The 12,606-nt window shown below is 48.9% G+C and overlaps 1 protein-coding gene across 1 annotated transcript in view; it reads right to left on the reverse strand.

The window, feature by feature from the left end:
• The window catches only part of tango6 (transport and golgi organization 6 homolog (Drosophila)), a 217,185-nt gene that overhangs the window by 124,284 nt on the left and 80,295 nt on the right, over window positions 1–12,606 (reverse strand). Inside the window, exon 8 of the mRNA XM_060838313.1 lies at window positions 7,050–7,162. Coding sequence (XP_060694296.1) covers window positions 7,050–7,162 — 113 coding nt within the window. The remainder of the gene's footprint in view (window positions 1–7,049; window positions 7,163–12,606) is intronic.

Here is a 12,606-nt window from a genome sequence, read left to right on the forward strand (position 1 = left end):
CTTATGTGCTGGTATCAACCTATTGGAACACAATGATTAAATCCTTCTTCTCTAACTCTCTCCAATACCCTTTCAAGCCAGCACAAGATAGGCCTGAAAGGCAACGTTTCTTGTATGACTCTATAACCACCACATTATATATTCCCGCTCTCCTCCTAACTGCTTTTGCTCAATGATTTTCTATCTGTCCTTCCAACAGTGTCCTTAAAATAATAAGTCTTTGGATCAGTTTCTATGGATCCTTGATCTTATCTTATTCTGCACTATATCTGTCACATCATCTGTGTTATAACCTAACGGCGGACCAAGTAACGGCTGTCTGGTGGTGTTTTTGAAGTCGCGGGGTAAGTCCAGTTCGTGTTTTTTTTCAAACAGCTAAAAGTTTTAAAGTTTTTTTTAAGCACCAAGCGGACCCGGAAGCTGGTGCCGCGCTAGGTTACCTGGGTAGGGTTTTTTTTCTTATATAAGTGCGCAGGCGAGGAACCCGAGGCACTACAGGGGAAGAGCCTCCCACCCGCCCTCCTCCTCTAACCTAATAATAAGACCCGTTGAGGCAAGCAGGTAAGTGCTGCATTTTGCTTGTTTGTTTCTTTAGATTTAGTTTTAAAGCTTACTTTTTAGAGGGATGGCAGTGCAGGCAGTGCAATGTTCCTCTTGCAACATGTATGAGGTGAGGGAAGCCATTAGCGTCCCTGCTGATTACACTTGCAAGAAGTGCATCCATCTCCAGCTCCTCCAAGACCGTGTTAGGGAACTGGAGCTGGAGTTGGATGAACTGCGGATCATTCGGGAGGCAGAGGTGGTCATAGATCAGAGCTATAGGGAAGTAGTTACACCGAAAGTTATAGACAGATGGGTGACAGTGAGGGGGAGTGGGAGGAACCAGCCAGTGCAGGGACCCCCTGCGGTCATTCCCCTCAAGAACAAGTATACCGTTTTGGATACTTTTGGGGGGGATGCCTTATCGGGGTAAGCAACGAGGTTCAGGCCTCTGGCACAGAGCCTGGCCCCGTTGCTCAGAAGGGAAGGGTGGAGAAAGTTAGAGCGATAGTTCTTGGGGACTCAATAGTGAGGGGTACAGATAGGCGGTTTTGTGGGGGCGACAGAGACTCACGATTGGTATGTTGCCTCCCAGGTGCAAGGGTACGTGATGTCTCTGATCGTGTTTTCCGGGTCCTTAAGGGGGAGGGGGAGCAGCCCCAGATCGTGGTCCACGTTGGCACCAACGACATAGGTAGGAAGAGGGGTGAGGATGTCAGGCAGGCTTTCAGGGAGCTAGGTTGGAAGCTCAGAGCTAGAACAAACAGAGTTGTTGTCTCTGGTTTGTTACCCATGCCACGTGATAGAGAGTCGAGGAATAGGGAGAGAGAGCAGTTAAATGCGTGGCTACAGGGATGGTGCAGGAGGGAGGGATTCCGGTTTCTGGACAACTGGGGTTCTTTCTGGGGAAGGTGGGACCTCTATAAACAGGATGGTCTACACCTGAACCTGAGGGGCACCAGTATCCTTGGGGGGAGGTTTGCTAGTGCTCTTTGGGAGGGTTTAAACTAACTATGCAGGGGCATGGGAACCTGGACTGTAGCTTCAGGGTACAGGACCTTGAGTATAGGGAGGTTAGGAACAAGGCATCGATTTCGAAGGAGGGTGCCTGTAAACAGAAAGGTGGCTTGAAGTGCGTATACTTCAATGCCAGAAGTATAAGAAATAAGGTAGGTGAACTTGCAGCGTGGGTTTGTACCTGGGACTTCGATGTTGTGGCCATTACAGAGACGTGGGTAGAACAGGGGCAGGAATGGCTGTTGCAGGTTCCAGGGTTTAAATGTTTTAGTAGGGTCAGAGATGGGGGTAAAAGAGGGGGAGGTGTGGCATTGCTTGTCAAGGATAGCATTACAGCAGTGGAAAGGACGATGGAGGAAGATTTGCCATATGAGGTAGTTTGGGCTGAGGTTAGAAATAGGAAAGGTGAGGTCACCCTGTCAGGTGTTTTCTACAGGCCTCCCAATAGTCTGAGAGAAGTAGAAGATAGTATTGCGAGGATGATTCAGGAGAAGAGTGAAAGTAGCAGGGTGGTTATTATGGGGGACTTTAATTTCCCAGATATTGACTGGGAAAGCTATAGCTCGAGTTCGTTAGATGGGTTGGTGTTTGTCCAATGTGTGCAGGAGGGTTTCCTGACACAATATGTACACAGGCCAACAAGAGGTGAGGCTATACTGGATTTGGTTCTAGGTAATGAACCAGGCCAGGTGTTAGACTTGGAGGTAGGTGAGCACTTCGGGGACAGTGACCACAACTCGGTGACTTTTACTTTAGTGATGGAGAGGGATAAGTGTGCACTGCAGGGCAAGAGCTATAGCTGGGGGCAGGGAAATTATGATGCGGTGAGGCATGACTTAGGATGTGTGGATTGGAAAAACAGGCTTCAGGAGAAGAACACTAATGATATGTGGAGATTGTTCAAGGAACACCTATTGAGTGTCCTTGATAAGTATGTACCAGTCAGGCAGGGAGTAAAGGGTCTTGTCAGGGAGCCGTGGTTTAATAGGGAATTGGAATCCCTTGTGAAAGGGAAGAGGGCGGCCTATGTAAAGATGAGGCGTGAAGGTTCAGTTGGGGCGATTGAGAGTTATAAGGTAGCCAGGAAGGATCTAAAGAGAGAGCTAAGAGCAGCGAGAAGGGGACACGAATAGTCCTTAGTTGGTAGGATTAGGGAAAACCCAAAGGCTTTCTATAGGTATGTCAGGAATAAAAGGATGACTAGGGTAGGTATCGGTCCAGTCAAGGATAGTAGTGGGAAGTTGTGCGTGGAGGCGGAGGAGATTGGTGAGACACTAAATCAATACTTTTCGTCGGTATTCACTCAGGAACGGGACTCTGTTGCTGGTGTGAATATTGAGTCACAAGTGATTAGAATGGATGGCATTGAAGTATGTAGGGAGAAAGTTTTGGGAGTACTGGAAAGGATGAAAATAGATAAGTCTCCTGGGCCTGATGGCATTTACCCTAGGATCCTCTGGGAAGCTAGGGAGGAGATAGCAGAGCCATTGGCCTTGATTTTTATGTCGTCATTGTCAACGGGAATAGTACCAGAAGACTGGAGGATAGCGACCTGCTCCTGCCCCACCGAACTCATCACCTGCTCCTGCCCCACCGAACTCATCTCCCAATACCTCGACACGGTCCTGTCCCCTTTAGTCCAAGAACTCCCCACCTACGTTCGGGACACCACCCACGCCCTCCACCTCCTCCAGGATTTTCGCTTCCCCGGTCCCCAACGCCTTATTTTCACTATGGACATCCAGTCCCTGTACACCTCCATCCCCCATCATGAAGGACTCAAAGCCCTCCGCTTCTTCCTTTCCCGCCGCACCAACCAGTACCCTTCCACTGACACCCTTCTTCGACTGACTGAACTGGTCCTCACCCTGAATAACTTCTCTTTTCAATCCTCCCACTTCCTCCAAACTAAAGGAGTTGCCATGGGCACCCGCATGGGCCCCAGCTATGCCTGCCTCTTCGTAGGATATGTGGAACAGTCCATCTTCCGCAACTACACTGGCACCACGCCCCACCTTTTCCTCCGCTACATCGATGACTGTATCGGCGCTGCCTCGTGCTCCCACGAGGAGGTTGAACAGTTCATCAACTTTACTAACACCTTCCATCCCGACCTGAAATTCACCTGGACTGTCTCAGACTCCTCCCTCCCCTTCCTAGACCTTTCCATTTCTATCTCGGGCGACCGACTCAACACAGACATCTATTATAAACCGACTGACTCCCACAGCTACCTGGACTACACCTCCTCCCACCCTGCCCCCTGTAAAAACGCCATCCCATATTCCCAATTCCTTCGTCTCCGCCGCATCTGCTCCCAGGAGGACCAATTCCAACACCGCACAGCCCAGATGGCCTCCTTCTTCAAGGACCGCAGATTCCCCCCAGACGTGATCGACGATGCCCTCCACCGCATCTCCTCCACTTCCCGCTCCTCCACCCTTGAGCCCCGCTCCTCCAACCGCCACCAAGACAGAACCCCACTGGTTCTCACCTACCACCCCACCAACCTGCACATACAACGTATCATCCGCCGCCATTTCCGCCACCTCCAAACGGACCCCACCACCAAGGATATATTTCCCTCCCCTCCCCTATCAGCGTTCCGCAAGGACCACTCCCTTCGTGACTCCCTCGTCAGATCCACACCCCCCACCAACCCAACCTCCACCCCCGGCACCTTCCCCTGCAACCGCAGGAAATGTAAAACTTGCACCCACACCTCCACACTCACTTCCCTCCAAGGCCCCAAGGGATCCTTCCATATCCGCCACAAGTTCACCTGTACCTCCACACACATCATCTATTGCATCCGCTGCACCCGATGTGGCCTCCTCTATATTGGTGAGACAGGCCGCTTACTTGCGGAACGCTTCAGAGAACACCTCTGGGCCGCCCGAACCAACCAACCCAATCACCCCGTGGCTCAACACTTTAACTCCCCCTCCCACTCCACCGAGGACATGCAAGTCCTTGGACTCCTCCACCGGCAGAACACAACTACACGACGGCTGGAGGAGGAGCGCCTCATCTTCCGCCTGGGAACCCTCCAACCACAAGGTATGAATTCAGATTTCTCCAGCTTCCTCATTTCCCCTCCCCCCACCTTGTCTCAGTCGGTTCCCTCAACTCAGCACCGCCCTCCTAACCTGCAATCCTCTTCCTGACCTCTCCGCCCCCACCCCACTCCGGCCTATCACCCTCACCTTGACCTCCTTCCACCTATCCCACCTCCATCGCCCCTCCCCCTAGTCCCTCCTCCCTACCTTTTATCTCAGCCTGCTTGGCTCTCTCTCTCTTATTCCTGATGAAGGGCTTATGCTCGAAACGTCGAATTCTCTATTCCTGAGATGCTGCCTAACCTGCTGTGCTTTGACCAGCAACACATTTGCAGCTGTGATCTCCAGCATCTGCAGACCTCATTTTTTACTCGATAGCGAATGTGGTCCCCTTGTTCAAGAAGGGGAGTAGGGACAGCCCGAGTAACTATAGGCCAGTGAGTCTCACTTCTGTTGTGGGCAAAGTCTTAGAGAGAATTGTAAGGGATAAGATTTATGAACATCTGGATAGGAATAATGTGATCAAGGATAGTCAGCATGGTTTTGTGAAGGGCAGGTCGTGCCTCACAAACCTTATTGAGTTGAGAAGGTGACTAAGGAGGTGGATGAGGGTAAAGCAGTAGATGTGGTGTATATGGATTTTAGCAAGGCGTTCGATAAGGTACCCCATGGTAGGCTAATGCAAAAACTACGGAGGTATGGCATTGAGGGTGCATTAGAGGTTTGGATTAGGAATTGGCTGGCTGGAAGGAGACAGAGGATAGTAGTTGATGGACTAGGTTCATCTTGGAGTGCAGTTACTAGTGGTGTACCACAGGGATCTGTTTTGGGACCGTTGCTGTTTGTCATCTTTATAAATGATCTAGAGGAGGGGCTTGAAAGCTGCGTGAGCAAGTTTGCGGATGACACAATGGTCGGTGGAGTTGTGGACAGTGAAGAAGGATGTGGCAGGTTACAGCGGGATATAGATAGGTTGCAGAGCTGGGCAGAAAGGTGGCAGATGGAATTCAATGTAGCTAAGTGTGAAGTCATTCACTTTGGTAGGAGTAACAAGAAGATGGATTACTGGGCTAATGGTAGGCTACTTGGTAGTGTGGATGAGCAGAGGGATCTTGTCCATGTACACAGATCTATGAAAGTTGCCACCCAGGTAAATAGTGCTGTGAGGAAGGCATATGGTGTACTGGGCTTTACTGGTAGAGGAATTGAGTTCCGGAGTCCTGAGGTCATGTTGCAGTTGTAGAAGACTCTGGTGCGGCCTCATCTGGAGTATTGTGTGCAGTTTTGGTCGCCATACTATAGGAAGGATGTGGAGGCATTGGAACGAGTGCAGAGGAGGTTTACCAGGATATTGCTTGGCATGGTAGGAAAATCGTATGAGGAAAGGCTGAGGCACTTGGGCCTGTTCTCATTGGAGAAAAGAAGGTTTAGGGGAGATTTGATAGAGGTGTATATGATGATTAGGGGTTTAGATAGGGTAGACACTGAGAACCTTTTACCGCTAATGGAGTCAGCTGTTACTAGGGGACACAGCGTTAAATTAAGGGGTGGTAGGTATAGGACAGATGTTAGGGGTAGATTCTTTACGCAGCGGGTTGAGAGTTCATGGAATGCCCTGCCAGTAGCAGTGGTGAACTCTCCCTCTTTATGGTCATTTAAGCAGGCATTGGATAGGCATATGGAAGTTATTGGGCTAGTGTAGGTTAGGTAGGATTTGGTCAGCGCAACATCGAGGGCCGAAGGGCCTGTACTGCGCTGTATTTTTCTATGTTCTATTTTGAATATGCATCTATGAGTTGTGACTAGATTCCTCTTTCTATCACTAATTCTTTTTATATCCATTCTGTCCAAGCCACTTAGTTACCAACGTCCAACTTTAAGTATCAACCAGCTCTCCCTTACCCCCATTTTTAATAACTGTCCTTTAAGACGACTCTCAAATCTCCCTCCAATCCGGCAATTCCCTTGCTTTGTCATTCCATGATAATACCTGGTCCATGACTGTAACACAAAGAGCAACTACATTTCTCTCTCCTTTTCCAAAACCCTTCCCTGCACAGCAATCATCCTGGGAAAGTAACTGCATAGTTTCAAAACCCGGTAGCTCCTTATTTAAGGCGAATGTGGAGGAAACAAATGAGGGGAGTTATTGGGCCTTTTTATGTAAACTGAGATCATCCATTCACTGCTCCCATCCCCTATCAAACTTCACACCCCACTTTCACATCTAAATATCCCCAATTAGGCTTCTGCCTGCCACAGCATTGAAGCAGTCTCAAAGCCTTCAGGGACATCTCTTACGATTGAAAGAGCTGTGATCTCTACTATCTCAGCCACTCAATGGCACAGTCGACCACATCAACTGTTGAAATCGAGCATCTCCAATAAATTGACTAGAAATAGGCATAGGGTAGTTAGAGAGTAAATACAAACCGCAAATGTGAAACTCCTTGTGCTGTGAAGCAATAAAGACTAAAGATTGCTGGAATTACTGCCTCCAGAGATGCCAACAGCTTAGAACTTGGGTCATTTCCAACCACACACACCTAAGGAGGAAAGAGCAGAAACATAAAACAATTATTCTGGAATATAAACAACTGTTAATTAAAAAGCATTTTTAACATTATAGATATAGAATGATATAGATACAGAATCCCTACAGTGTGGAAACAGGCCTTTTGGCCCAACAAGTCCACACTGACCCTCCGAAGACGAACCCACCCAGACCCATTCCACTACATTTACTGCAGACTAATACACCTAACCTACACATCACTGAACACTACGGGCAATTTAGCATGACCAATTCAATTAACCTACACATCTTCGGCTTGTGGGAGGAAACCGGAGCACCTGGAGGAAACTCATGTAAACACGGTTTAGATTAGATTAGATTACTAGATTAGATTACTACAGTGTGGAAACAGGCCCTTCGGCCCAACAAGTCCACACCGACCCGCCGAAGCGCAACCCACCCATACCCCTACATTTACCCCTTACCTAATACTATGGGCAATTTAGCATGGCCAATTCACCTGACCCCGCACACCTTTGGACAGTGGGAGGAAACCGGAGCACCCGGAGGAAACCCACGCAGACACGGGGAGAACGTGCAAACTCCACACAGTCAGTCGCCTGAGTCGGGAACTGAACCCGGGTCTCAGGCGCTGTGAGGCAGCAGTGCTAACCACTGTGCCACCGTGCCGCCCACAGGTGGTTCAGTTTCCTCCCACAATTATAATGCTCGAAATTTTTGTTCACATAATGAGTGGTTCAGGTCTCTAATGAACTATCTGGAAGTGTAGTGGAGACAGATTCAATATAAAGACGGCACAGTGGCTCAGTGGTTAGCACTGCTGCCTCCCACCACCAGTGTCCCAGGTTCGATTCCAGCCTCGGGTGACTGTCTGTGTGGAGTTTGCACATTCTCCGTGTCAGCGTGGGTTTCCTCCGGGTGCTCTGGTTTCCTCCTACAGTCCAAAGATGTGCAGGTCAGGTGAATTGGCCATATTAAATCGCCCATAGTGTTTGGTGCATTAGCCAGAGGGAATTGTCTGGGTGGGTCACTCTTCAGAGGGTCGGTGTGGACTTGTTGGGCTGAAGGACCTGTTCCCACGCTGTAGGGAATCTAACCTGATTAATCAAGATGGCATTGGTTGATAGTTGAATAGAAACAGTACACAAACTTGGGGAAACAGTGTCATAATGCTCTTTCAGAGAGCTGGTGCAGATAATATGCACCACATGGTTTCCACTTACATGATAAGAATTATAAGTTATTTTATTGCGAGCGAATCCAGAGTTAGAACACATAATCTCAATGTAAGGGGTCATCATTAGGATAGAGATGGGAAAGGATTCTTTCTCTTAGTGGGTAGTAAATCTGTGAAATTGTTTACAGCAGAAAGTTGTTAAGACTCGGCTATCAAGTATAAGAAAGACTGAGATAGACAGATATTTAATCAGTAAGGGAATCAATAATTATAGGGAAAACACAGGAAAGCAGAGTTGCGGACTATCAGAGTAGCCATCATCTCATTAAATAGCAGAGCAGACTGAAATGGACTGAATACCCAACATCTGCACCTATACCTTATTATTGTCTGAAAAATTCTGCGATTCTGTAAAGCATCCCAAAATGTTTTACAAGTGGGATCAAGCTTTATTTTATTCACTCATGGGACATAGCCGTCACTGGCTGGGCCAGCATTTATTACTCATCTCTAACTGCCCTTGAGAAGGTGGTGGTGAGATGTTTTTTGCCTTTGAACTGCTGTAGGTAGACCCACAATGCCATTAGGGAGGGAATTCCAGGATTTTGACCCAGTGAGAGTGAAGGAATGGCAATAGGTTTCCAAGTCAGAAAGCTAAGTGGTTTGGACAGGAACTTGCAGGTGATGGTGCTCCCACGTATCTGCTGCCCTTGCCCTCCTAGGTGGAAATGGTCATGCTGTCTGAGAATCTTTGGTGAATTTCTGGAGTGCATTTGTAAACAGTACCCTCTGCTGCTACTAAGTGTCAGTGGTCAAGGAAGTGGATGTTTGTGGATCTGGTGTCAATCAAGTGAGCCGCATTGACATGGATGGTATCAACATTTTTCGCTGTTATTGGTGCTGTACTCATCCAGGAAAATAGGGAGTATTCCATCACACTCCTGACTTAATCCTTGTAGGTGGAGGACAGGCTTTGGGGAAGCAGGCGGTGAGTGGAAATCGCTTCTCCATATCTGTTCTCTAGAGATTTTGGAAACCTCTATCAAATCTCCTCTTAACCAACTTGCCTTTGAGGAGAACATTCCCAATCAACAGTCATAAAATCTTAGGGTTGGACAGTACGGAAACAGACCCTTCAAATAAACTCATCCACGCTACCAGATATTCTAAATTAATCTAGTGCATTATGCCAATATCGGTCTAAGCCCTTCCATTCATATACCCATTCAGATGCCTTTTAAATGTTGTAATTGTACCAATCTCTACCACTTCATCTGGCAGCTCATTCCATACATGCACCACCTTCTGCACAAAACCGTTTCCCCTTATGTCCCTCATATCTTTTCCCTATTACTTTAAGCCAATGCCTTCTAGCTTTGGACTAGGTACCAGCAGATAAAGGGGGTGCAGTGGTAGTCTGGCGCACTGACCTCTACATCGCTGAAGCCAGACGCCAACTCGTAGACACTTCCTCCTACTGCCCCCTCGACCATGACCCCACCCCCAACACCAAACCATCGTCTCCCAGACCATACAGAATCTTATCACCTCAGGAGATCTCCCACCCACAGCTTCCAACCTCAGTCTGGGAACCCCGCACTGCCCGGTTCTACCTCCTTCCCAAGATCCATAAGCCTGACCACCCTGGCCGACCAATTGTCTCAGCATGCTTCTGCCCCACTGAACTCATCTCTACCTACCTCGACACTGACCTATCCCCCCAGTCCAGGAACTCGCCACATACGTTCAAGACATGACCCACGCCCTCCACCTCCTCCAAGACTTCCGTTTCCCCGGCCCCCAATGCCTTATCTTCACCATGGATATCCAATCCCTCTACGCCTCCATCTGCCATCTCCAAGCCCTCTGTTTCTTCCTCTCCCAACGTCCTCTACAGTACCCTTCCATCAACACACACATTCGTTTGGCTGAACTGGTCCTCACCCTTAACAATTTCTCCTTCGAATCCTCCCACTTCCTCCAGGCCAAAGGGGTAGCCATGGGGCACCTGTATGGGCCCCAGCTATGTCTGTCCCTTTGTTGGCTACGTAGAACAGTCCATCTTCCGTAGTTACACCGGCACCAATCCCCACCTCTTCCTCCAATACATTAATGACTTCATTGGCGCCACCTCATGCTCCCGCGAAGAGGTTGAGCAATTCATCAACTTCACCAACACATTCCACCCTGACCTTAAATTTACCTGGACCATCTCTGACACCTCCCTCTCCTTCCTGGACCTCTCTATTTCCATTAATGACAACCGACTTGACACCGACATTTTTTGCAAACCCACCGACTCCCACAGCTACCTGGATTACACCTCTTCCCATCCTACCTTCTGCAAAAATATCATCCTGTATTCCCAATTCCTTCGCCTCTGCCGTATCTGCTCCCAGGAGGACCAGTTCCACCACACAACACACCAGATGGCCTCCTTCTTTAGAGACCACAATTTCCCCTCTCACATGGTTAAAGATGCCCTCCAATGCATCTCATCAACATCCCGCACCTCTGCCCTCCGATTCCACCCCTCCAATCGTAACAAGGACAGAACGCCCCTGGAGCTCACCTCCCACCCTACCAACCTTCGCATAAACCAAATCATCCGCCGACATTTCCGCCACCTCCAAACAGACCCCACCACCAGGAATATATTTCCCTCCCCACCCCTTTCCGCCTTCCGCAAAGACCGTTCTCTCCGTGACTACCTGGTCAGGTCCATGCCCCTCTACAACCCACCCTCCCATCCTGGCACCTTCTCCTACCACTGCAGGAATTGCAAAACATGCGCCCACACCACCTCCCCCACCTCCATCCAAGGCCCTAAAAGAGCCTTCTACATCCAAAGTTTTACCTGCACATCCACCAATATCATTTATTGTATTCTGTTACTCCCGATGCGGTCTCCTCTACATTGGGGAGACTGGACGCCTTCTAGCACAGTGCTTTAGGGAACATCTCCGGGACACCAGCACCAATCAACCACTCCGCCCTGTGGCCCAACATTTCAACTCCCCCTCCCACTCTGCCGAGGACATGGAGGTCCTGGGCCTCCTTCACCGCCGCTCCCTCACCACCAGACGCCTGGAGGAAGGCGGCCTCATCTTCCGCCTCGGAACACTTCAGCCCCAGGGCATCAATGTGGACTTCAACAGCTTCCTCATTTCCCCTTCCCCCATTTCACCCCAGTTCCAACTTCCAGCTCAGCACTGTCCCCATGACTTGTTCTACCTGCCCATCTTCCTTTCTACCTATCCACTCCACCATCCTCTGACCTTTCACCTCCTTCCCCAGCCCCATTCACCTATTGCACTCTATGCTACTTTCTCCCCATTCCCACCCTCTTCTCATTTATCTTTCCACTCTGCAGGCACTCTGCCTCTATTCCTGATGAAGGGCTTTTGCCCAAAATGTCAATTTTCCTGCTCTTCGGATGCTGCCTGAACTGCTGTGCTTTACCAGCACCACTCTAATCTAGCATCTAGCTTTGTACTACCCTGCCCAGGGAAAAAGGCCTTGGCTATTCACCCTATCCATGCCCCTCATGACGTTATTGTATCTTCTACCAGGTCACCCCTCAGCCTCTGACACTCCGAGAAAAATAGCTCTAACCTAATCAAGCTCTCCCTGTAGCTCAAACCCTCCAACTGGTTGCAATTCTGAGGAAGGGTCATTCGACCCGAAATGTTAACTCTGATTTCTCTCCACAGATGCTGACAGACTTGCTGAGCTTTTCCAGCAATTTCTGTTTTGGTTGCCTTCTTCACTATCCTGTGTACCTGTGATTCCACCTTCAAGGAACTATGAACTTGCACCCTAAAGTCTTTTTCAGCAACATTCAACTATTAAATGTTCAAGTCCTGCCCTGACATGCCTTACTAAAATGCAACATTTCACATTTATCTAATTATACTCCATGTACCATTCCTCAGCCCATGGAGGAGAAAGTGAGGATTGCAGATGCTGGAGATCAGAGCTGAAAATGTTTTGCTGGAAAAGCGCAGCAGGTCAGGCAGCATCCAAGGAACAGGAGAATCGAAGTTTCGGGTACGAGCCCTGAAGAAAGACTCATGCCCGAAACGTCGACTCTCCTGCTTCTTGAATGCTGCCTGACCTGCTGCGCTTTTCCAGCAACACATTTTCAGCTCCTCAGCCCATTGGCCCATCTAACCATTGTAGTCTGAGGTAACCTTCTTCACTGTCCACTACACCACCAATTTTGCTATCACCTGAAAACTTACTAACTATACCTCCTATATTCACACCCAAATCAT

The sequence above is a fragment of the Hemiscyllium ocellatum genome, chromosome 17, assembly GCF_020745735.1.
Source record: "Hemiscyllium ocellatum isolate sHemOce1 chromosome 17, sHemOce1.pat.X.cur, whole genome shotgun sequence".
Taxonomy (NCBI): domain Eukaryota; kingdom Metazoa; phylum Chordata; class Chondrichthyes; order Orectolobiformes; family Hemiscylliidae; genus Hemiscyllium; species Hemiscyllium ocellatum.